The sequence below is a fragment of the Phalacrocorax carbo genome (genome assembly GCF_963921805.1).
Source record: "Phalacrocorax carbo chromosome W unlocalized genomic scaffold, bPhaCar2.1 SUPER_W_unloc_1, whole genome shotgun sequence".
Lineage (NCBI taxonomy): Eukaryota > Metazoa > Chordata > Aves > Suliformes > Phalacrocoracidae > Phalacrocorax > Phalacrocorax carbo.
In genome coordinates, this window is record NW_026990243.1 from 2,810,430 (window position 1) to 2,837,491 (window position 27,062).

At 45.8% G+C, this 27,062-nt stretch overlaps 1 protein-coding gene across 16 annotated transcripts in view; it reads right to left on the reverse strand.

Annotated features, from left to right (window-relative positions):
• LOC135310817 (ubiquitin-associated protein 1-like) overlaps positions 1-27,062 on the reverse strand; it is a 46,617-nt gene that overhangs the window by 11,565 nt on the left and 7,990 nt on the right. For 7 of the 16 annotated variants that reach the window (XM_064439830.1, XM_064439826.1, XM_064439813.1 and 4 more), the window contains exon 2: positions 11,939-11,979. In XM_064439830.1, coding sequence (XP_064295900.1) covers positions 11,939-11,972 — 34 coding nt within the window. In that variant the 5' untranslated portion in view covers positions 11,973-11,979. Of the gene's footprint in view, positions 1-810; positions 1,660-9,429; positions 10,598-11,938; positions 11,980-14,827; positions 14,868-15,959; positions 21,096-23,056; positions 23,082-27,062 lie in introns of those variants that run through there. The other 9 variants (XM_064439819.1, XM_064439820.1, XM_064439816.1 and 6 more) reach the window with 8 other exon arrangements.

Consider the following 27,062-nt stretch of genomic DNA (forward strand, 5'->3'; position numbering starts at 1 on the left):
GAAGCTGAAGCTCTCCTGAACACTGTATTCTGTTATGTCTGTCTGTCTCTCAAAAAAAACCCAACAAACCCCACACAAAAAAACCCACCCCAAACCTAACATTTTTGTCATATAATCCAGGTTTTGGCATACAAGTAGAAAGTAACATTTGGACAGAAGTGGTCACAAGGGCAAAGTGACCCAAAGTCTAGATGCTCCGCTTCAACCAAAACACGGTGAAATAGCTCAAGACTATTTAGCATAGCAATTCTGATTTTTGAAACAAGGCAATCTAACTTAATCAGCTGTCTGATTTGTGGTCATTCCAATGAGAGGCCTCAGACTTATTTCATGGTCCTCCATCTGTCCTTTATATCTATCACTTACATGTGGTATTTAAAGAGTGTTTTAGGATGAAACACTTTCTTTAGGCACCCTGCAAATTCACGAGACAGAATCACTTAGAGCTCAACCACCTCCAAGAAGCCAGACTATAGGTTTTTTTTTTCCTTGAGCTGCTGTGAAGAAGTATTAGAAAACCCACAATATAAATTGCACTCAGTTTCTCAATTAACTGAAAGAGGTTTCTTTGATCACTGGTCTAAGCTTTTGGAATTACAGGCAAGGTTTCTGGCTGTGTATAACAATCTGAAGTGTTCCTCTAGCACTCATTTATAACTTTGCTTTGAGTGTTGTGGATCCAAAAAGACATGAGTGGCGTTCAGTGACTAACCTCTTGCTTAGTAAGCTGTGGCTTGCCATTTTTCTGACCCATTTTCATACTCAGAGGACAGTTTAAGTACTGTTTGTGTTCCTTCACTGTTGACTTACCTACAATAAGGCAGTCACAGGCTCCCAAAAGGGTGAGCAGCTTTCAAAAACAGGAACATCCTTTTAATTTGGAGTTAAATGTTTATGCACTGTCATCACTTGAGCTCTCATATTATGCACCACACTGGCTGGTCCCAGAGTCCTGTTAGGACACAGGTGGTATTTCCTCCAGCTTTGAAAGCATCAGGCTGAATAACCTACATCCCACCTGCACCACCAGAATGAAAAAGTGCTCCAGGCAGAATATAATAGCATTTTCACTAATTCTTACTGAGAAGCACACATTCAAGCATTACATAGCACAGCATCCAGATGGCACCTCACTGGCCACCAACACCACTATTTGCAACACAGCATCCAAATAGCATTTGAGCTGGCAATTTGAGAACCTGTATATGCCAAAGCGTTTGCTTATGCAGAAATAGCAACTGTGGCAACCTTTGCACTGAGAGTGGTAAATCACAACCAGGTCAGAGACAAACAGATCTCCTGAATGCTCAGAGGCCGGTGTGACTGCTGCTACTATGCCCTGCTTAGTCCCGCTAGCACAAGTCCTGCTCTAAGCAGGACAATCCAAACAAAGCAGGATTAACACTCTGCACCAATCTCACAGCCCAAATTGCTCAGTGTGCAAATACTTGTTTTATTAGACCTATTGACACAGTAAGTGGTAGATACCTCCCCTTGCACAGCCTTGTTTGCCTGAAATAGATATTAGCCACAGAGGGTACAAGCACACATTGTGGTATTTACACAGCAACACTCTTTTAGTACAGTTAAAAACAAAAACAAAAAACAAAAACATCAAACCCCAAAAAAACCCCAAACCACCCACACAACCCCCCCACAACACAACAAAAACAACCCACAACACCACCACCACCACACCCACACAACACAACAACAAAAACCAAAACAAATAAAAACCCTAAACACACCTAGACTAGATGGACTGCACTGACAGCTGCCAGTTTAACCTCAGCAGCTAGACTAAAGAATAAAAACCTTCTAGTTTCTTCCCAGTATACTGACTTTTTAATAATGACTACTGCTATAACCTCAACTTGAATACAACTCTGCTACAAAACCCACAAGCACACATTAAGAAACACACCAAGTGTTTTAGGACATTTGATGGTAAAAAGTCTTTCCGAAGCAAAACATTGATGCACATAGTATTTACTTTGATCCAGCGCAGTCTGAACAGTACTAGTCTAGTGAAGTTAAAATCTGATCCAGAAAGCCAAGAATCCTTTTCCTTTTGTAAACAGATGACCCTTCTGCCTGAACACACTGATGGGTAAGGGTGTAAATTGTTTTAAATGGCAAATTCTAAAGCAATAGGAAAATCCTATGTATAGGAAGTATTAGGCGAGCCACTGTTTCAATAGTCCCATGTACAAGTGAAGCAATTAAACTTTTTTTTTTTTAACTGTTATTTGATATGGCTGTTAGCCACTTCATCCTTTTAGCAGTTAAAAGCATACTGAGGAAGTTCTGAGAATAGCCCTGGCAAAACTGTAACTGTCAAGTCTGATCTCTGACACCATGTACTATATGATATTCCTGGCCCAAGGATCTACAACGAGAGCAAGATTTCTCTCCACTTTAGCATAATACAGAAATCACTGGCCAACTCATAGAGGTGCCCTCCAGTTTGGTAGTGTCGTGGTTTAGCTGGCAACTCAGCCCCACACTGTCGCTCGCTCACTCCCCCACCGGTAGATGGGGAGAGAATCAGAAGGGTAACGCTCGTGGGTTGGGATAAGAACAGTTTAATAATTAAAATTAAAAGAAACAACAACAGAAATGCAATGTAAAGGAGAACAACGAGAGGCATAAAGCCCCAGGGGAAGGGGGAAGGGAGGGGGGAAGGGAGGGGGGAAGGGAGGGGGGAAGGGAGGGGGGAAGGGAGGGGGGAAGGGAGGGGGGAAGGGAGGGGGGAAGGGGAACAAACCACCGAAACAAAACGCACGGGACGCAGGCGCTCGCCGCCCGCCGACCCGACGCCACGCCCCTCCCGAGCCGCAACCTGCGCCCCCTCAATATACTGGTCATGGTGTCACATGGTATGGAATGAACCTGCCATCGGCCAGTCGGGGTCAGCCGCCCCCACCATGGCCCTGCCCCTCCCAGCCCCCTGCCACGCGGCAGAGCGCAGGAAGCTGGAAAGGTAGCCAACCCCCACAGTGAGGAGAATTAACCCCTTCTCAGCCAAAACCACCACATTATCCTCCCCTTATTCCATACCATTTATGCCATGCCCAGGTCCCATACCATCCAATACAACCGTACCAACCACCACCCCTCCCCTTCCCATCCTTTGACATAATACACAGACATCATTCCCTTTGTACAGGGAAGGTCCATGAACTATGTCCATTAAAAATGTCCATCGAGTTCATCCAGTCCATGACTCTGGGCTCCGTCTGTTGTATCAGGCTTTCAGGGTGGGAGAGGTGGTGTCTGTGGCATTGGGTTGCTGCATACCGAGTCAGTCATGATTCCATCACTGCTGCATGGCTTGTTTCACAGTTTATCTTCCATGGGTTGGGAGGCTCGTACTCTGATATCATTGATACAACACAGAGGTGACACACAATATTATATAGCAGTTCACATTGTGCCATTCAGTTCATTGACTGTTTTCACCCAAAATCAAATGCCCTTGAGGCACACACCGGACTCCTCCATCCTCCTGCATCACCCATCAAGTGCACCCAGGTCCTCGAGCAAAAGCAATCCCACGAATGGGTTTGCCTTTGCCGGAGGCAGGAAGAACCCAGACTGTTTTGCCCAGCATACTTTTTCCATGCAGTACAGGGACTCTAACCCCTTCCACAGTACGTAGAATTTCTGACTGGGCAGGGCCAGCTCGGTTGGCAGATCCCCTCGTGTTGACTAACCACGTGGCTTTTGCTAAATGTGTATCCCAGTGCTTGAATGTTCCACCCCCCCATTGCTCTCAGTGTAGTTTTTAACAGTCCATTGTACCGTTCAATTTTCCCAGAGGCTGGTGCGTGATAGGGGATGTGATACACCCACTCAATGCCATGCTCTTTGGCCCAGGTGTCTATGAGGTTATTTCAGAAATGAGTCCCGTTGTCTGACTCAATTCTCTCTGGGGTGCCATGTCGCCATAGGACTTGTCTTTTGAGACCCAGGATAGCGTTCCGGGCAGTGGCGTGGGGCACGGGATATGTTTCCAGCCAGCAGTTGTTACTACCATTGTAAGCACATGGCGCTTGCCTTGGCGGGTCTGTGGGAGTGTGATATAGTCAATTTGCCAGGCCTCCCCATATTTATATTTCAGCCATCGTCCCCCATACCACAGAGGCTTTATGCGCTTCGCTTGCTTGATTGCAGTGCATGTATCACATTCGTGGATAACCTGTGCAATAATATCCATGGTCAAGTCCACCCCTCGATCACGAGCCCACCTGTATGTTGCATCTCTCCCTTGATGACCTGAGGTGTCATGGGCCCACCGAGCTAGAAATAGTTCACCCTTATGTTGCCAGTCCAGATCCACCTCAGCCACTTCAATCTTGGCAGCCTGATCCACCTGCTGGTTGTTCCGGTGTTCTTCAGTGGCCCGACTCTTGGGGACGTGAGCATCCACATGACGTACCTTTACAACCAGGTTCTCTACCCGGGCAGCAATATCTTGCCACAATGTGGCGGCCCAGATGGGTTTGCCTCTGCGCTGCCAGTTGCTTTGCTTCCACTGCTGCAGCCAGCCCCACAGGGCATTTGCCACCATCCAGGAGTCAGTATAGAGACAGAGCACTGGCCACTTTTCCCGTTCAGCAATGCCTAAGGCCAGCTGGATGGCCTTTACCTCTGCAAACTGGCTCGATTCACCTTCTCCTTCAGCAGTTTCTGCGATTTGTCTTGAACGACTCCATACAGCAGCCTTCCATCTCCGGTGCTTTCCCACAAGGCGACAGGACCCATCAGTGAACAGGGCATATTGCTTCTCATTTTCTGGCAGTTTGTTATACAGTGGGGCTTCTTCAGCACGTGTCACCTCTTCCTCTGGTGATAATCCAAAGTCTTTGCCTTCTGGCCAGTCCATAATCACTTCCAAGATTCCTGGGCGACTGGGGTTTCCTACTCGAGCCTGCTGGGTGATCAGTGCAACCTATTTACTCCACGTAGCATCAGTTGCATGGTGTGTAGAGGGGACGTTCCCTCTGAACATCCAGCCCAGCACTGGCAGTCGGGGTGCCAGGAGCAACTGTGCTTCAGTACCAACCACTTCTGAAGCAGCTCGGACCCCTTCATATGCTGCCAATATCTCTTTTTCAGTTGGAGTATAGCGGGCTTCAGACCCTCTGTATCCCCGACTCCAAAACACTAGGGGTCGACCTCGGGTCTCCCCTGGTGCTTTCTGCCAGAGGCTCCAGGTAGGGCCATTCTCCCCGGCTGCGGTGTAGAGCATATTTTTTACATCTTGCCCTGCCCGGACTGGCCCAAGAGCTACTGCATGAACTGTTTCTCATTTGATCTGTTTAAAGGCTTGTCGTTGCTCAAGGTCCCATTTGAAATCATTCTTTTTCCGGGTCACTTGATGGAGGGGGCTTACGATCAGGCTGTAACGTGGAATATGCATTCTCCAAAACCACGCAACGCCCAAGAAAGCTTGTGATTCCTTTTTGCTAGTTGGTGGAGACATGGCTGCTATTTTTTTGATCACATCCATTGGAACCTGACGACGTCCATCTTGCCGTTTTATTCCCAAGAACTGGATCTCTTGTGTGGGTCCCTTCACCTTACTTTTTTTTATGGCAAAACCAGCTTTCAGAAGGATTTGGACTATTTTCTCTCCTTTCTCAAAAACTTCTTCGGCTGTGCTGCCCCACACAATGATGTCATCAATGTATTGAAGGTGTTCTGGAGCTTCTCCCTGTTCCAGTACAGTCTGAATCAGTCCATGGCAAATGGTAGGACTGTGTTTCCACCCCTGGGGCAGTCGATTCCAGGTGTACTGGATGCCCCTCCATGTGAAAGCAAACTGTGGCCTGCACTCTGCTGCCAGAGGGATTGAGAAAAATGCATTAGCAATATCAATTGTGGCATACCACTTGGCTGCCTTGGACTCCAGTTCGTATTGAAGTTCTAGCATGTCTGGCACAGCAGCACTCAACAGTGGAGTGACTTCATTCAGGCCACAATAGTCTACTGTTAGCCTCCACACTCCATTAGACTTCTGCACTGGCCATATGGGACTGTTAAAGGGTGAGCGGGTCTTACTGATGACTCCTTGGCTCCTCAGTTGGTGAATGAGTTTATGGATGGGGATCAGAGAGTCTCTGTTGGTGTGATATTGCCGCCGGTGCACTGTTGTGGTGGCAATTGGCACCTGTTGTTCTTCGACCTTCAGCAACCCCACCACAGAAGGGTCCTTTGAGAGACTGGGCAAGGTAGACAGCTGTTCAGTTTCCTCCGTCTCCAAGGCAGCTACACCAAAAGCCCACTTGTAACCTTTTGGGTCCTTGAAATACCCTCTCCTGAGGTAGTCTATGCCAAGGATGCACGGAGCCTCTGGGCCAGTCACAATGGGGTGCTTCTGCCACTCATTGCCAGTTAGGCTCACTTCAGCCTCCAATACAGTTAGCTCTTGGGATCCCCCTGTCACTCCAGCAATGCTGATGGGTTCTGCCCCTATATAGTTTGATGGCATTAAGGTGCACTGTGCGCCGGTGTCCACTAAGGCTTTATACTCCTGTGGGTCGCACGTGCCAGGCCATCGGATCCACACAGTCCAGTAAGCCCGGTTATCCCTTTCCTCCACCCGGCTGGAGGCAGGGCCCCTCTAGTCCTGATCATGGCAGTCACAACTCACTTCCTGTAAATGTCAATCAGGAGTCCCTCTATTACACTTAGAAATAATATCAGCGCTTCTACTCCTCTGTCTGGGGACTTGCTCACTGGAAACTGGAGCAGCAGCTTTCCTGGAAGAGCCTCCCTGAGTGACTCTTCTTCCTTGCAGTTCATGTACTCATGCCTCTAGGGTCAAGGTAGGCTTGCCATCCCACCTCATCATGTCCTCTCCGTGGTCACACAGGTAGAACCATAGGGTGGCCCGTGGTGTGTATCCTCTCCTTTGAGCCAAAGGACGCTTATTCCTAACAGCTGAGACACTACTCTGTCGAGGTGGGGAGTAGGACAGATCTTCTTTGAGTTGCTGGACCTCTTGGGATAGTTTCTCCACAGCAGAGACAAGCGAGGAAGAGATATTTGTGTCGTAATCCCGGAGTCTATCAATCACCTCCGCCACCGTTGGTGTCTTGTCATCTTTTCAGGACATCGCTGCCAATGAGTTTGCATGCGAAGATGGTGCGCTCCGTACAAACTTCCGCCACATGGGTCGTGTGCACTCGGCTTCATCTGGATCTTTGGATGACCTTTGATCGTCCAGGTCACCATAAATCACCTCAAACACAGCTAATTCCCTTAGATACTGGATGCCTTTCTCCATAGTTGTCCATTTTCCTGGGTGATATGTAACATCTTCTTTAAAGGGATACCTTTCCTTCACTCCAGACAGGAGACGCCTCCAGAGGCTGAGGGCTTGTGGTTTTTTTCCAACTGCTTTGTCAACACCCCCTTCCCCAGAAAAGGATCCCAATTTTTTGGCTTCCTTTCCCTCTAGTTCCAGGCTACTGGCCCCATTATCCCAGCATCGGAGCAGCCAGGTGACAATATGCTCACCTGAACGATGGCTATAATCTTTTCGCATATCTCGCAACTCGCTTAAGGACAGAGAGACCACCTGATCCATTTCATTTATTACTTCTCCCTCCTCTCCCCGCGATGGCCCTGGTTCTTCATCATCCCGTTCTAAACGAGTTGATGTCCGCTTCCAATATTTCGTCTTGTGTATGGGGGCAACTGATACTGGTACGGGTTTATTTTCTGAGCCAGCTCCGGTACTTGTTGTGGGGGTTTGAGTGGCTGCAGTGCCTGTTGTCTACAGTGTCAGTCACTTTGCATTTCAATCCAGAGACATTCTCTTCCCCCTGGGGGCACTGAATACTGTTGAGCAGGGCTTGGTATGTATGGGCCAGGCCACAGCACATTGCAGTTATCTGTGTCTCTCTGGAGTTCCCAGCATAACAACATACTTCCCCCAAATATTCTACTAGCTTTTTTAGGATTCTGTACTTGTTCGGGGGTGAAACTCCAAAACAGTGGGGGTGCCCACTGCCCTAGGTATTTGCCCATGCTATCCCACATGCCCTGCCACTCCTAACTATCAAGCCTCGGGGCAGATTTCTGGGTGATATTCTTAAGTTGCTTAGTCAAAACCAAAACAACATGCCCAAAAACTAACAATAAGTGCACCTTAACCACCCAAGGAAGTTCAAGATACAAAAACGTTGTTGTAATAGAGGCAGAGACATCATAGAACAAAGTTGCAAAGGTACTATTCTGTATTTCCTCCATATAAAATCTCTCAGAGGAGGAGATATAATTGCTAATTGCCTCAACAAGGTGGTATCCAAAGTACAGTAACAGTTTCAGCAAAAACCCCAAATACCAGATAAATGTGAAAAATCAGTGTTTGTATGACAAATCTCCTAGGCAAAACGTTACTAATCACAGCAGACTAAACAAACCAACATCAATCTTTAACACCAACTGCAAAAAGGACAACATGGTGCTATGACCAGCAGCTGTTGTTATCTCCAACTCTTGAGCCCCACGTTGGGCGCCAGAAAGACTGTCGTGGTTTAGCCGGCAGCTCAGCCCCACACAGTCGCTCGCTCACTCCCCCACCGGTAGATGGGGCAGAGAATCAGAAGGGTAACGCTCGTGGGTTGGGATAAGAACAGTTTAATAATTAAAATTAAAAGAAACAACAACAGAAATGCAATGTAAAGGAGAACAACGAGAGGCGCAAAGCCCCGGGGGGAAGGGAGGGGGGAAGGGAGGGGGGAAGGGGAACGAACCGCCGAAACAAACCGCACGTGACGCAGCCGCTCGCCGCCCCCCGCCGACCCGACGCCGCGCCCCTCCCGAGCCGCAACCTGCCCCCCAATATACTGGTCATGGTGTCACATGGTATGGAATGAACCTGCCATTGGCCAGTCGGGGTCAGCTGCCCCCACCATGGCCCTGCCCCTCCCAGCCCCCCGCCACGCGGCAGAGGAGGGAAGCTGGAAAGGTAGCCGACTCCCCACGGTGAGGAGAATTAACCCCTTCTCAGCCAAAACCAGCACAGGTAGCAAAATTGGAAACATTTCAGATAAAAACAGTTACTGGTTATAAATGGGGAACAGTTTTGAAACCAAGTGGAACTTAGTTTTTGTAGCCACACAAACCACATTTATGTAAAATTCAGGAATTGCAATTAAAAGCTTTCAAGTTGTATAGTGACAGCGACAATACAACAGCAATATTAACATACTGCACTTGGTATAACCCATGCCTTTTGTGCAACAGACGAGAGCTGCATTTCTAGATGCCACTAATTATTACAACTTAAGCTTGAACTTCCAATTATTCAAATGACAGGAGAGCATTTGAAGTTACATGCTTAGGCATAGTTATACATATATGTTAAGAATACCCTTCAAGACAGGAAAAGAGTTACTTCCTCTGCATCCATACCTTATGTTCCCATCTTTATCTCCATCTGAACATGGTCCCGAGCAACCTGCTCTGGTTAGCTCTGCTTGAGCAGGGGATTTGGACACAGTGATCTCCAGAGGTCCCTTCCAACCTCAACCATTCTGCGATTCAACAACAGCCCTCTAACCTCCAATAAGTAGCTCAACAATAAGTACAAGAGATGCATCAACTATATTGACCGATTTCATCAGCCTGCCAGAGAGACTGAGCCAAAGGTAGCTGTTGGGCTAGATCACAGAATGGTGGGGGTTGGGAAGGGACTCTGGAGATCATCTTGTCCAACCCCCTGCTTGAGCAGGCACACCCAGAGCAGGGGGCACAGGAACGCGTCCAGGCAGGGTGTGAATGTCTCCAGGGAAGGAGACTCCACAGCCTCTCTGGGCAGCCTGTGCCACTGATCTGGCACCCACACAGGGAAGGAGTTTTTTCTCATATTTAAGTGGAACTTCCTGTGTTCCAACTTGTGCCCGTTGCCCCTTGGCCTGTCGCTGGGCACCGCTGAAGAGAGCCTAGTCCCGTCATCCTGACACCTGCCCTTCAGATATTTATAAGCATTGATGAGATCCCCCCTCAGTCTTCTCTTCTCCAGGCTGAACAAGCCCAGGTTTCTCAGCCTTTCCTCATAAGGGAGATGCTTCAGTCCCCAGATCATCTTGGTAGCTCTCCGCTGGACTTGCTTGAGTGGTTCCCTGTCCTTCTTAACTGGGGGGCCCAGAACTGGACACAGCACTCTGAATGTGGCCTCACTAGGGCAGAGTAGAGGGGGAGGATAACCTCCCTCGACCTGCTGGCCACACTCTTTTTAATGCACCCCAGGATACCGTTGGCCGCCTTGGCCACAAGGGCACAGTTCTGGCTCATGGTCACCTTGCTGCCCACCAGCACTCCCAGGTCCTTCTCAGCAGAGCCGCTTTCCAGTAGTTCAGTCCCCAGCCTGTACTGGTGCGTGGGGTTGTTCCTCCCCAGGTGCAGGACCTTGCACTTGCTCTTGCTGAATTCCATGAGGTTCCCCTCAGCCCAGCTCTCCAGCCTGTCCAGGTCTTGTTGGATGGCAGCACAGCCTCCTGGTATATCAGCTGCTCACAGATGCTTTACAGTAAGCCAAAATTCACTTGGTGGGATTAATTCTTAACAACCCTGGAGAAAGCTGAAAAAATTGCCCTGCTGATTTCTTAAGACATAATAAGCCAAGGAAGTTGCTCCACTACTCCTCAGAAACAGTACTGTGACAGTGTCACTGGTATCATTAGGAACAGAGGGTACACAAAAGGGTAGGCAAGTTAACCAGCCAGCTTACAGCACCATTTGTTTTGATTTTGTTTTTTTGAAGCCAGGAGCATGTTCTACCACACCGTACTGTTTTGAGAAATATTTAAGACAGGTTGCATTCTATCTCTGAGCAGTGTCTTTGCTAGTCTGGTTTAGGAAGCAGAAGAGAAATAAATACAGACTCAGAAGACAAGCAGTTCAGAGTGTTCATAGATACAAGAGAACAACTGCTGAAGAGCTGGCAGCTATCTAAAAGAAATTAATTGTCTTGCTGCAGGATTGCTGGGCCATAGGAAAGGAAGAGATCTAAAAATTAAGTTTTGATAGGCCATTTTTATTAATCCTTAACCATGTATTTAAGTGAGTCATTTCTTACTCTGTACTTCAACTTTACATACAACACTGAATAAAAAGATCAAGGAAAAATGTAATTCCCCAGGACCCTCTTATCTGAAAGATTATCCAGGAAGATCAAGGCTGAGTTTCTAAAAGCAAGCGTTTCTATAGCATGAAAAAAAAAAAAAAAAAAAAATCACGTTAGACATTTCACATGAACCTCCCAGGACTGCCTTGAACGATTACTGATTTGAAGAAGCTACATTACATACAACAAACTGAACTGTAATGCTCCACAAAAATATTAATCTTCCCAAGTTACACCCCATCTTCTAAGAGATAAGCACATATACAGGCAAATAATTTTTATGATACCGATCATCTGCATGACGCTACACATCTCAAATGTAGAAGGAGATATTCTCGTCTCCACTTGCCTGCTGAACCAGGTTAGTCCAATTTAGGAAAAAATTAATTGCTGAGCAAAAAGCAAGCATAGCTCAATGATGTATTAAAAGCTTCCCTTTCAATCCAACTTCTCATGTGACTTCCATAGAAAGGAGCTACAGATCTAGTGTCCACTTCAGCAAACATCAGATCAATATCACAACTGCAGTTCAGCTTTGATTTTGAAGTGGGAGGTATTATTCTGCCATGGAGGAGCGGGGAACAGTCACAGGCTGAATTTCAGTTTAATCAGAGAACAGGCACAGCATCAGCAAGCAACTATGCAAGAAGGAAGTCAAGGCACTTCCTTGCTAACAAAAAACTACTCAGAGGCTAAACAGATTAGTCTCTATAGACTGTCTAGGCTGGGGCATTAGTCAGCAGCAATAGTAGGATTCATCCTATTGAAGGGACAAGGATGCCAAATTTCACTTACCGTGAGAGTCAGGTCCCAACTTCTTAGAAGCCATTTAGAGCCTAAAAAAAAAAACATTTTAAAACAGCTTTAACAACTTTATACATGTAGCACAGCATCTTAGCTCCAGATTATGGGACATGTTGTAGACACTGTTTATCCTGTTCCCAAGATAGATAAGCAAACTTATTTTGTAGCTCTGGGAATTGACTGAGCACGGAAATAACTCAGCCCAGGGTCTGACAAACTAAATGGCAAAATAAAGAAAAAAGAGCCGACAAACAGCCAGGTTGATCTGGAAGGCAGAGAGTTCCAAATCAGAGGCCGCTCCGTCCCAGCCCCATGGAGCACACTCTGACTCCCCTAGCATTGAGAATAGCCCTTCCTACTGGAAATACCACACTGATCATCTTCAGTTTAATCCCTGTTGCTCTAAAAAGGGATACTATCATATTGGGTATGCAGTCAGTTAGCTAGTGTGGCACTTGCCTAGACACACTGGGTAATGCACAGATAACAATACAGGTATACAATAAATGGTACCATTAGGAAAATATTTTCAGATACACACAAGAAAACAATGCTAACAATCGTCCTCATCCACTGCCCACAGAATTTTACCAGCAGCTTTTAAAATTTGGATGCAAATCCTACAGGGCTAAGATGTTAAACACAGAAGTGCCTAGCCAGCTTTTAACACAGAGCAGGCCCATCCTGAGAAAAGAGCTGGTTTGAAGACAGAATTAGCTGTCTAATTAGCTGTCAGCTAAAGCCCTGCTCCAGGATGCTATTTTTATCCCGAAAAGCGGGTTTGTTTGCCCGGTGTGCAAAATGCCAAACTCCACACAGAGCGGAGGTACTTTAGTCAAGTCATTTTTGTGCAAAGATGGGCGCTAGGTGGTAACCCACAAAGCTAGCCCCCCGCACTGAGAATCCACAGGGCATTTATACAGTTAAATGTGTCAGTCACAGCTAATATTCACACCCCCAGCTAATAACCGGTTAATTTCTTTCTCACTTGGATGTAAAAGTACGGCTCCCTTTTAATTTACCATGCATGCTCAGAGAGTGAGGGACTTACTAGAGGGGGGCGGTTCCTGGCCTATGGGCCTGATTTTTAATATAACAACGAGGACAGTTCCTGTACTGGGCACTTTGTTTTAGTTCTTATCTACATCCCAATTAGTTGTTCTCCTTGACTACACACTTCATCACCCCGTTCTCAGCGGCTTCTGAGGCGGGATGTTTGCTTTGATCAGTCTCTCAGCTCTCCTCAAGGATATAGTCGTAAAACAAGTGTTTCCCTCTCTCTCAGCTCCCCTCTCTGGCCACCAAATTCTGTTTTGCCAGGCTCGCATGGTTCATTGTTATGGCTTCGTGGAAAATTCCAGTAATTCCATTTTCTTCAGGATATCACTCTGGTGTGTTCAATAACATAACTGGTTCTTTTGCTGGATTAGAAGTACATCACAAGATCTTTCTCAAGATACCACAGCGTAATTCTTTTAGTAACTGAATTTTTAAGTGCTCCTCTGTCATTTTACATGACAAAGAATCAGAGTTGCCCTTTGTTTCTGAAGTCCTCCAGCTCATAGACTGAAATGCCCAACAGCAGTTCTTCAAAATCGTGAAGTTATCTGGTACACCCCCGCAAACAGTGCTCGAAGTACAACTTGGAGCAGATCTAACATTCACACCCATCATTCCCCAATTGAGATTTTACTCTTAGATTTACTGTTTCCATTGCGGATTCCAATTGTAACTGTAACTGTAAATGTTACCTTAAAGGAAGGGCATCATAAGGTGATCATTACACAGACAGCTTAGCTATTCCTCCTGGCAGCTGCTGACACACCTGGGGTCAGGAAGAGCCAGTTTCAAGTACTTTAGGAAAGTACCTTTTGCTGTGCAAAGGTCCCTTTCAACATTACCTTAAAATTAATAGGTGAACCAACCCTACTGGCTAACAGGAATTCAACACGTGACTAAAGTTAAAGCTGCATGAACATTACCTGGGTGCAACCAGACTTCATGAAACACAGCGAGCAGATGCTAGGCTATGGGGAAGTGAGTCATGCTGGGCAACTCCAGGCGTACCTCGTACATAAAAGCTGTGTGTCATTCTGTTCAACAATGGTCAGGTTGTTCTCAGCACGTCACCATCTCTCTCAACATTGGCATTATGTCCAAAACTACCCCACTAAGCCAGATAACTGTTTGGTTTTTTTTTTCCACTAGCCAGCAACTGCTTCTCAGAAGCAAACAAAACATCGTGGCTTCAAAGACAGAAGAAAAAGGAGGTGAAACAGTGCCGAGCCTCCCACCTCAGGAAGGCTGTCAAGGGCAAAGCCACAAGATCACCCAAGTACAGTTGCATGTCAACTACTAGAGCTGAATGGGCTTTATTAGTCCCAGTGTGGCAGAGGAGGAGACCAGACTGCAGACTACAGCACTTGAAATAGGCTGCACTTTTCAGACCCAGATCACACTGTCAGACAAGCTGCAACATTGCTAGTTCCTCTGTATGAGAGTAGCAATTAAGACGTCAACCTGTTTTATTATTATTGAAAAAGCCAGGCCACATGTGAAATCATACAGCCTTCACATACCTCACCAGTCCTCTGTATATCACCAGAGACTGTAAGGCACTGCCTGCAAGCATGTACTATGGCTGCCCATCATCCACCACTATTACAGCAGAGCTGAACTAGGCTGAATGCACTTCCTTTAATTTCTCTAAGTTTCTTCTAGTTACTACCTCAGACTGAAAAACAAGTGCTCCTTTCTTTTAAAACTTCTGATGAAAGGAAGTAACCACCTCACTTTGGCAACTCAACTGACAAGGAAGTTTTTTCAGTACAACACAAGTTATCTACAGGCAAGAGAGTTTATGCTGTCTACCTCACTTACCAGAAGCAGCTTACTCCAGATTGTAAAGGACATAAGGATACTGAAAAGACAATTCAAAGTTATAATTTTTAGAATGATAATTTATATCCCCTCTCCAGCAGGCCATACTAAGTTTACCATCTCACACACTTATCTTAGGGAACTGAACACTAAGTTACCATGACAATATCAGTTTGCTCCAGGGACATTAGTAGCAATGCATGTGAATCCCACAGAACCAAAGGTGGGCATGTCTAGCATCCAGGGAGTTACTATTTCTGCAGAAGGTACTGTCAGCAAATAGAATTGTTAAGCACTGCACACAGTAACACTAGAACAGGCTGCCAGCCATATTTCGTCACCTCCTTTCCAAAGAGGGTTTTATTAAAATAGTGTTTTCTGACTAATCAGATTTAATAGGCATCATGGTTCAGCCCCAGTCAGCAACTAAACACCACGCAGCCGCTCGCTCACTCCACCTACCCCTGTGGGATGGGCGAGAGAATCAGAAGGGCCAAAGTAAGAGAACTCATGGGTTGAGGAAAGTACAGTTTAATAAATAAAACAAAACTGTAATAGTAGTAATGATATAAATATAATGAAAAGGAAAATAAAGAGAGAGAAAGGAGTAGGTGAAAACTAGGGGTGTGTGGGATAAAAAAACCCAAACAAACATGTGATGTAATTGCTCACCACCCACCAACCAAAGCCACCTGTCCCCAAGCCACAATCACTACTTCCCCCAGCCGACTCCCCACAGTTAATATACTGAGCATGACATGATATGGTACAGAATATTCCCTTCCCCCCCATCACTGAAATTGGGAATAAACCTCATAACACCAATGTAGTGTCAAAAGGCAAGGCATTCTTTATTCACGGTGCCGGATACACGGGGGATTGCTCCTCCTACCATGCATACCTTACACACCTTTCCCATGTGATTTATATAGACCAAAAATATACATATTCATTTTATCCATACATATTCAATATTATCCTCTTTGGTGATTGGCACAAACTTGCTCACTTCACATGTAAATTATTGCGCAGACTCAGTTGTCCTTTCCCATTGTTCTCTTTTGAGTAGGTGGTATTACTTGGGTAGGTGGTCCATGAGTCAGTGGTCGCGATCTCCCCCTGCCAGAATTACCTTTTACCTACTTGGTTCCTAATCTCAGCAGCCCTGGCCAGTTTTCTCGGTCCACTACATGAAACCACATTTTGTCATCCTCTTCTGACAGAAGCACATTGTCTATTGTTTCGTTCACATTAATGATTACCTAGAGACTAAAATACAGATCAAAGAATACTGATTGGTATACTTCATGTCCCCAGACTTAATGTCCAGTTGGATAGGGCTGTACAAGGAGTATAGCAACATCCATGGTTGGTTAATTCCACCACTCCTGTTACATTTCTCCCCTTTGGAAGTTTTGAAATAATCATCTTTTCAATACTTCCATCTTAGATCAATAATATTCCATTATATCAATTTAGTGTTTGGTTCATCCTCTCAGTTTTCCCACTTGACTGTGATCTCCAGGGGGTATACAGGTCCCATTTTATACCCAAAATTTTACTATTTTGTTGAACTACATCTGCCACAAAACGCGGTCCTCTGTCAGAGGACATTCCCATCGGCACCCCAAGTCTTGGTATTAGTTCCTTCAGCAATATTTTAACTACTTCTCTAGCTTTGTTGGTGCGGCAAGGGAAAGCTTCTGGCCATCCAGAAAATGTATCAATTAGCACTAATAAATACCTGTATCCATTTTGTCTGGGTAACTCTGAAAAATCAATTTGCCAATACTCTCCGGGAGAGTTTCCTTGTTTTGTTGCTCCTAAAGGTGGTTTCTTTTGGTTCAGGGGGTTATTGTTAAGACAGATTGGACACTTAGCTACTATGGATTTAATTATCCCTGTCATCCCTACGCACACTACAGATATTTTTAAACTCGAAACCATAGCATCTACACCCCAATGCGTTTGCTCATGCTTTTCTTTTGCAAGTTCTGTCATAACTTGTGGGGTTATCATCACCTGTTTTTCCGGTGTTACTCGCTATCCTTCTGTATGTTGTGATGCTTCCAATTGTTTTGCTAATTGCTCATCCAATTTATTGTACCTCGGTTTCAAGTTTGGAATTTTTATCTGTTTTACTGGTGTTAGTGCAAGGATACCCTGTTCTGCAGCCTCCTTTGCAGCTTTATCTGCCAATCGATTTTACAGCCGTCTGACCAAATTGATGAGCTTTGCAATGCATTACCGCCACTTCTTTTGGTTTCTACACATCTTCCAGAAGTTGGAGAATTTATTCTTTATGCTTTATCAATGATCCTTGGGCTGATAGCAGTCCTCTTTCCTTCCAAATAACTCCATGAGCATGGATCACATCAAATGCATATTTGGAATCGGTCCAAATATTTACCTTTCGTCCTTCTGCCATTCGCAGAGCCTGCTTCAATGCCACCGATTTTGCTTTCTGTGCTGAGGTATTTGCAGGCAATGTCCCTGACCCCAATACCTTGGTGGTGGTAACAGCAGCATATCCGGCCATTCACTTCCCTTCTTGCACAAAGCTGCTTCCATCTGTAAACAATTCCAGATCAGGATTTTCCAGAGGTTCATCTCTCAGGTCTGGTCTGCTAGAATAGACTTGTTCAATAGTTAGCAGGCAATCATGTTCTAAATTTCCCATCGGATTTTCTGCTGACAAAAACATTGCTGGGTTAACAATTGCTGTGGTTTTTAATTCTACATCATCTTGTTCCAATAGGACAACCTGATATTTCAGCATTCTGCTGGGGGATAACCAATTACACCCCCCCTTTTGCTCTAAGACAGTTATTACCATGTGTGGTACATATACCACCATCTTTTGACCCATGGTCAAATTTCGAGCTTCTTGGATCAGCAATACTGTTGCTGCCACAGCACACAAACATCCCAGCCATCCTTTACTCACATTATCAAGTTGTTTGGAAAAGTATCCCACCGGCCGCCTCCAGGATCCCAACTGTTGTGCCAGCACTCCAAGGGCCAGATGTTGCCTTTCATGTACAAACAACTCAAAAGGTTTGGTCAGATCAGTTAAACCCAATGCAGGGGCCCTCATTAGTGCCTTTTTAAGTTCTTTGAATGATTTCTGACACTCAGGTGTCCAAGTCAAATATCGATCTTTAGATTCTCTTAAAGCTTCATGTAGTGGCTTCACATACAGTCCATAGTTCAGGATCCAGAGTCGACACCATCCAATCATCCCCAGAAAAGCTCTCAGTTCCTTCAGGCTGCTAGGCCCAGGAATTTGACAAATAGCTTCTTTCCTTTCATTTCCTAATTGTCTTTGTCCTTGAGATCTCTCAAATCCCAAATAAGTCACTGTTTCTTTTCCTATTTGGGCTTTGTTTCTGGAAACTCTGTATCCTCCTTGGCCCAAAAAATTTAATAAGCTGATAGTAATTTCAAAACATTTTACCTTCCGCCGCTATCAGAATGTCATCTGCATACTGTAACAATATGCCCCTCCCTTGGTTCTGTTTTTTCCGTATCTGTAATTCTTTTGCCAGCTGATTCCCAAATATCGTAGGGCTATTTTTAAATCCTTGTGGAAGCACAGTCCATGTTAGCTGCGTCTTTCGTCCTGTGGTGGGGCTTTACCATTCAAAAGCAAATATGCTTTGGCTTTTTATGTCCAGAGGTATGCAAAAGAAGGCATCCTTCAAATCTAGTACAGTAAACCATTTATACTCCTCTTTTAAAGAGGTCAGTAAAGTATATGGATTAGCCACTAATGGGTGTATATCTTGGACTATCTGATTTATAGCCCTTAAATCCTGAACTAGTCAATATTCCTTGCCTCCAGATTTCCTTACTGGTAATATAGGAGTATTATATGCTGATTCACATTCTACCAAAAGCCCATATTCTAAAAATTTTGTAATTAACCCCTCTAATCCTTTTCGAGCCTCCCACTTAATAGGATATTGGTTTTGTCTTATCGGCTTGGCTCCAGGTTTTAATGTTACTTTTATCGGCTCTGCCAATTTAGATCGTCCTGGAACTCCACTCGCCCAAACCAAAGGAATTACTACGTTTTCCACTTCTTCGGGAATCTGTTCCCCCCTGGAGGAATCCTGTAACATAAACACTCTCGCCTCTATGGCTTTTGATTCTGGTATTAGTAATTTAATCTCTCCATCTCAAAGTTGTTTGGGCATCTAATTTACTTAATAGATCTCGTCCTAACAGAGGTAGTGGGCATTCAGGCATATACAGAAACTGGTGAGTTACCCATTGTTTCCCCAATTTAAACCTTAATGGCTCTAAGAAAGGCCAATTTTCTTTCTGCCCTGTTGCACCAACAACATCTACCAGTTTATGACTAAATTTCCCTTTACATGTATTCAATACCAAATAAGTGGCCCCTGTATCTACCAAAAAGTCTACTTCTTCATTCCCTAGCTTCAAGGTAACCAGGGGTTCAGATAGGGTTGATTCCCCCAGTCCCCTTCATTCCTCATCCAGGGTCATTAATTTGATTGCCTGGAGAGTTGGTTCTAATTCTCCTCTTTTGGGGCAGTTCCTTTTCCAATGCCCACGTTCCTTACAAATAGCACATTGATCTTCTGTCAATCAGAGATTTACCCCTCTGCTTTCCCCAATATTCATTCCCTGTCCTCTTCCATTATTCCCAGCTAGAACCGCCAGTAGTTTTCTGTCTCTCCATGCTTTTCCTCACTTCTTTTTCCTTTTCTCTATTATTATATATGGTCCAAGCTACTTCAAGCATCTTACCCAAATCCCTAGATTCAGGTCCTTCCAATTTCTGAAGTTTTTTTCCTAATATCTGGGGCCGATTGACCCACGAATATAGAGGCCAATTGTATTGCTTCTTCTGGTTTATCTGGGTCCAAATTAGTATATTTTCTGGCAGTCACCTTCAGTCTTTCCATAAAGGCTAAAGGGGACTAATTTAATTCTTGTCTCACTTCATAAGTTTTTGACCAATTTCTTGCTTTTGGCATTGCATGTCTTACTCCAAACAAAATCCATCTTTGATATCTAGTCAGCATTCCCCTGGGTCCTGGTTGATTGGGATCCCATTTGGGGTTCGTGGATGGGAAATTCTGATCTACTGTTCCTTGTAAGTCCCCGTTTGCATGTGCCCCTTCTACTTGTCTCCTAGCAGCATTTAATACCATCTTTTTCTCAGTTTCATCCAACAAAGTATCTAATATTACCTATAAATCATTCCAATGAGGATCCTGTGTCCTGATTATAGTTTCAATTACCTTTGCTACTCTCTCAGGATCTTCCCAATAAGCTCCTGCAGTCTCTTTCCATGATCTCAAATCAGTTATGGAAAAGGGAACTTTCACTATTACTGGACCATCATTCCCAACAGCTTCCCTAGGGGAACTTGGAGGGAGGTTGATCCCTTCCCTTCCTTTCCCTTTGTCCTTCCTGAGATAGGACTAAATCCCTCTCTTGCTGGGGGAGCAGAAGGATTTTTAATGTCCTGCTCTAGATCTTCCTGACCTCTTCCCCATCTCCTACGGGGTGCCACCATTAATTCAACATCATCTTCCTCAGCTTCATTTTTCAAACGACCCCCACCAGAACTGCAGGAAGAACAGCACTTTCTTGCATTTTCGCTACATTTTCCTCCTGTTACAACCATAACCCTGGAACCTAGTAAACAGATTCTGCATTGCCCTTGCCACTCTGGATGGTCTTGCAAAGTAAAAAACAAATCAACATAAGCAATTTCATTCCATTTTCCTCCTCTTTTACAAAATAACATTAATTGCAAAATGGTGTTATATTGCAGTGTCCCATTTTCTGGCCATCTTTCCCCACCTTCCAACCAATACATTGGCCACCAGTGATTACAATATTCAATTAATTGTTTCTGAGTTAAAGGATCACCCCCCATATCTTTCCAGTGTCTTAAGATACATCCCAAAGGTGTCTTTTGTGGGATGGGTTTCTTGCTCAGAAAAGTTCCCATCTTCCCAAGAGACTAGTGGGTGTGATTGTACACTATCACAAGCACTAGTCAGAGGGACCCCAACCCCTGTTGAAGCTCCCTCTGGGATTCCAGCCCCCTGCCTAAAATCCCAACCTCCTTACACCTGTGGGAACTCTAACCCCGTGGGGACTCAAACCCCCTATCCTTGCCCAGGACCCTAGCCCAACCCCACAAGGCTTTTGCCACGTCTTATAGGCAGGCATTACCTGTGGGGACTTGAACCCCGTTAAGGTACCTCTCAGCCCAATTCCATCACTCTTGTTACACCCTCCTCCTCTCCCCTCCCCTCCCCCACTAGCCCACATCACCTGTCCCGGCTGTGCCAGCCTCTCAGCAGAGCATGTCTGCTGGAAAAGTCCTTGACCAGTACAAGCACTGCCTGGCAACACTTAGCGCCTAATTAGCAATTACTTAACAACAACTAAAACATCAGTGTGCCATCAACACCATTCCCCCACTAAATCCAAAACACACCACATCAGCTACAGTGAAGAAAACTAACTCTATCCCAGCCAAAACCATGACAGGCCATTCAGGGACTACTGTTACAGACACCTTGCTGTTGCTCTGTCCTTATTGGCTGAGAAAAACTAATAATATTTGCAGCCAGTTAGAAGGTTACTGATGTTGCTACTGTGCTTCTGGGCCTGAACTGTATTTGCTTAGTCAAAGCCTTTACCCTGTAAAGGTTTGCTTACCTTTGTTACTGCTCTTTTAGAAGTTTAAAGGACTTGCTCCCAAAGCCTTACTCCAAACCAGCTAATGGATGACTGCAGCCCTATCACTGTTGCCTTTGATCTCCAGACTCCAGAACAGGAGGCTGAAGGGCATCTGTGGGAATGGCACATAGGGGCACAAATTTTGGACTGATGCTTTATTGCACATTTTAAATTGACAAAGAACATACTCTACTGCCTGTAAAGTTTTTCAACACCTTTCCTGGGCTAGGGAAACAAGTTATTTACATAGTACTAAAAGGTTTTATTACAGCCACCTACAAGCTCTCTTCTATATATGTATATCTCCTTAGCCTCATTCCCTCATTCTTGGTTCTGGCTAACCCTTTGAAGAATGGATCAGGGCTACAAGTGCCTAAAAGTTATAAGCAACTTTAACATCAGCACCCACTCAAACAACCTGATTGTGAGCTCTTCCCTTCCTGTCTATATGTTCATTTTTCACTTAATAACACTGAGGCAATAGGGCAACATTCTTAAAATCAGCCAGCCAGCAGAACACAGTATAGCAGAGCCCAGGATGAAGGCAAAGGACCTTAGAGTGATGATAGAAGGGGATGGGGGGGGACAGGAAAACAACCACAAAGATGCAGAAACAGAAGTGACAAGACAAAACTAATGACAGAAACAACTGGCACAGAGAGAGATAGATGACAAGCTGGAAAGGCTTGAAGGGACAGCACAGAGATGACCAAGACGTCACCACTTAAAACTGAATGACTACTTCGCTGTGCTGCCAGATAACAAGAACGCAGAGAAGCGTGACTTGGTGCAGTCAAGCAATACCAAAGGGACAGTCTCATCAGTAGATGAGGAGGAAAAAAAAAAAACAACCACCAAAATGACTACCAAGAGTGACTCATGAGGAACTGCTGTTGGGGTGTTTTTTAATTGTTTCTATGTTCCTTCTATTGGTGTTTTCCCTGAAGTTTACATCTACATTCCTTTTCTTCTGAAAGAGCTCCAATTGGTCAAGTTGGAATCATCCTATCACTAATGGTACCTGGAACAAGAACAAACCAGACCCTCCCTGAAGCAAATACAGGTATGGAGTTTCTATTTAATTTTCAATGGCCACTGGTTAAAACAAATCTAATGACATGTACTTATATACCAATGAGATGAAGACAAGTGATCACCCTACATTTAACCAAATGCAGAGTAGGGATTACACTGACAACAGGGGATGGAGGGAGGAAGGGATGAGATCTCTCTGCAGCAAAAGCACAGCAGCAAAAGCACAGGGAGAGAGAGGGTAGCCTAGCAATCCCGCCCTCCCAGAGCGGGAAGGAGTGAGCTCCTGATGAGCAGCAGCTCTGACTCGGCGTGGGCAGCCAAACCCCCTCACACACAAGAGCAGCCCCCAGGCAGCGCTGTGAGGCATGACAGTTTGTGCAGTCCCCTTCTTGGCTCTGAAGGGTAACTCAACTAGTGGTCATCACGCCCCCAGGAGAGGCCCTAGCTATAGTTTCCACTCACCCAAAAGCCATCACCAGATGAGACGTGGTGACCCAGGTGGAGCCCCCACACGAACACAAAGCTGTCCAGGTCTCTGGCCACAGGGAGTGCCTGAGCCTGGCACTTGCATCGGAGGGCAGCAGAGACAGCAGCTGCTTGTGGTGTGACTAGGGGGATGATCTACTCTGCCTGGTGGCAGAGCTGAAGGAGGAAGCGGAAAGGTTAAGGAGTATCAGGGAGTGGGAGAGGGAGACAGACTGGTGGAGGCGCACCCTACCATCCCTGGGGCCAAGGCAGCGGATGGAGGCTCCACAAGAAGCAGAGAATCCCCTACCTGACAGTTACGAGTGGCAGGGCATGGGCAGTGGGGCACCCCCAGTGTTTTGGAGTTTCACCCCCGAACAAGTGCAGAATCCTGAAAAACTAGTAGAATATTTGGAGAAAGTATGTTGTCACCCTGGGAACTCCAGAGAGACACAGATAACTGCAACATGCTGGGGCCTGGCCCATGCGTACCAAGCCCTGCTCAACAGTATTCAGCGCTCCCAAGGGGAAGAGAAGGTGTCTGGATTGAAAGGCAAACTGACAGGCACTGCAGTCACTCCAGCCCTGACAACAGACACTGCAGCCACTCAAACCCCCAGGACAAGCACTGTGGCTGAATCAGAGAATCAACCCACAAGCTTTACCCTTCTGATTCTCTCCCCCAACAGAACAAAGGAATCAAACTGAAATATAAAACTGAATCAAGCTAATAAAAATATGGTCCCACTGCAGTAATGCCTAAATAAGAACCAATCTTGCTTCATCTCCAGATATAATATCAGTTAAGCCTGCATTCATATTTTTCCATCCAGTCCAAACAGAACTGAATGACTGCATTAAATAAAAGATTACCTAGATGAGAAATACTATCAGTAGTCAACAATTAATTCAGTTCCACTACCAGAAGTCCAGCTGTCCCTGAAGAATAGCCACGAGCAGGTCAAAAGCTTACGGGTAAGAATCAGAGACAGAGGCAACAAAGGGAACCTTGTGGTTGGTGTCTACTACAGGCTGCCTGATCAAGGGGAGCCTACTGATGAAGCCTTCTTCCTCCAGCTCCAGGAGGCTTCACACTCGCAGGCTCTCATCCTGCTGGGGGACTTCAACCACCCCGACATCTGCTGGAAAAGCAGCACAGCGAGCTGCAGGCAGTCCAGGAGATTCCTAGAACGCATTGAGGATAACTTCTTGAGCCAGGTAATAGACAGCCCTACCCAAGGGGATGCAATACTAGACCTGATGGTCACCAATGCAAGTGAGCTCATTGGTGACATCAAGACTGGAGGCAGCCTGGGCTGCAGCGATCACACATTGGTGGAGTTCACACTCCTGAGGGATACAGGAAAATCGAGGAGTATAGTCAGGAGCCTAAATTTTAGGAAATCAGACCTCCAGCTCTTCAAGGAGTTAGTCAGCAGGATCCTCTGGGAAATGGTCCTCAAGGACAAGGGAACAGAAGAAAGCTGGCAGATCTTTAAGGATGCATTCCATAGAGTGCAAGAGCTCTCAGTCCCCAGGCGTAAGAAATTAGGCAAGGAAGGGAAGAGACCAGCATGGCTGAGTCAAGACATGTCGGACAAACTAAAGAGAAAGAGGGAGCTGTACAGGCAGTGGAAGCAGGAACAGGTATCCTGGGATGAGTATAGGGATGCTGCCTGGTTGTGTAGGGATGGGGTCAGGAGGGCCAAGGCACGGCTAGAGGTGAATTTGACATCAACCAGAAAGTCAAAGAAAGCGTACCCCCCAACTGATGAACAGGAATGGTGGCCTAGTATCAACAGATGAGGAGAAGGCTGAAATACTCAACAAATGTTTTGCCTCAGTCTTCACTGGTAACCTCTCTCCTCACCCCTCCCAAGGCGATGGACTGCAGGATGGAGGCCAGGGGGGTAAAGCCCCTCCCACTGTAAGGGAAGATCAGCTTCGTGACTGCCTGAGGAACCTGAACACACACAAGTCTATGGGACCTGATGAGATGCATCCCAGAGTCCTGAGGGAACTGGCTAATGTAGTTGCTAAGCCACTCTCCTGATATTTGAAGTCATGGCAGTCAGGTCAAGTCACCAGTGACTGGAAAAAGGGAAACATTGTGCCCATTATTTAAAAAGGGTAGAAAGGAGGACCCAGGGCACTACCGTCCTGTCAGCTTCACCTCTGTGCCGGGGAAGGTCATGGAACAGATCTTCCTAGAAGCTATGCTAAGGCACATGGTGGACAGGGAAGTGATCCAAGGCAGCCAGCATGGCTTCACCAAGGGCAAGTCCTGCCTGACCAACCTAGTGGCCCTCTATGATGGAGTGACTGCATCAGTGGACAAGGGAAGAGCAACAGATGTCATCTATCTGGACCTCTGTAAGGCCTTTGACAGTGGTATCGAGTGCACCCTAAGCAAGTTTGCAGATGACACCAAGCTGAGCAGTGCAGTTGACACGTCAGAAGGACGGAGTGTCATCCCAAGATACCTGGACAAGCTGGAGAGGTGGGCCTGTGAGAACCTCATGATGTTGAACAAGGCCAAGTGCAAAGTCCTGCACCTGGGTCAGGGCAACCCCCAGTATCAATACAGGCTGGGTGATGAAGAGATTGGGAGCAGCCCTGCAGAGGAGGACTTGGGGGTACTGGTGGAGGAAAAGCTGGACATGAGCCAACAATGTGTGCTTGCAGCCCAGAAGGCCAACTGTATCCTGGGCTGCATCAAAAGCAGTGTGGCCAGCAGGGCAAGGGAGGTGATTCTGCCCCTCTGCTCTGGTGAGACCCCACCTGGAGTCCTGTGTCCAGCTCTGGAGCCCTCAGCACAGGAAGGACATGGACCTGTTGGAGCAGGTCCAGAGGAGGGCCATAAAAATGCTCCAAGGGCTGGAGCAGCTCTCCTATGAGGACAGGCTGAGAGAGTTGGGGTTATTCAGCCTGGAGAAGAGAAAGCTGCGGGGAGACCTTATTGCAGCCTTCCAGTACTTAAAGGGGGACTATAGGAAGGATGGGGGCGACCTCTTTAGCAAGGCCTGTTGTGACAGGACAAGGGGTGATGGTTTTAAACTAAAGGAGGGTAGATTTAGACTGGATATAAGGAAGAAATTTTTTTACAGTGAGTGTGGTGAAACACTGGAACAGGTTGCCCAGAGAGGTGGTAGATGCCCCATCCCTAGAAACATTCAAGGCCAGGTTGGACAGGGCTCTGAGCAACCTGATCTAGTTGAAGATGTCCCTGCTCACTGCAAGGGGGTTGGACTAGATGGCCTCTAAAGGTCCCTTCCCACCCAAACCATTCTATGATTCTATTCTATGACTCTAAGTCATATTTTAAATGAGCAAGTTGCGCTCATTTTAAACGTGGAACTGGTTCATAACAGAGCATAAAGAGCATGAAACAGTTTTAAAGTGAATACTTACACGTTAATTATTTCTTGAAAAGGCTTGTTAACTTTAGAGAACACCAGAGCTAGGAGCAAAGATTAAGTTCTGCTCTTTAAAAACATAGAAACAGAAGTATCATTACCAGCTATCAAAAAAAACCAAACAACCTCTGACAGATGGAAACTGCAGCAGACACCTGAAAAGGCTCAGCAAAGTGGTGGTAACCACACCAAGTACACTTCTGGAACTGAATTCATTGGGAACACAGGAAGTTAAGTAGTTTTGAGCGAGCTTGTCTAATGTAGAAAAGTTGAAATTTATCTTTGTGTGAAGAAGTCAAACTGTGCTTGCCCCCAGCTATAGCGGATATATTACAAGAACAGAACATAAGTATATGAGCTGCTTGCTATATCATGTATTCGAAAACTTCAGTGACCTACGTTACCTGAAGGCAGCACACTCCAGTCCTGAGCAGAAACATCTTCCTAGCAATATCTGGATTTTGGAGTTCTCAAACAGCAAAGGCCCCTCTACTTAGGGCTGTTTAAATGGAAATATGGCTCAGCCTACAGTCCAACAATGGATGGAAAAGTTCAGGAGTGGAAGCCGCAAAAGCAACAGAGAAAAA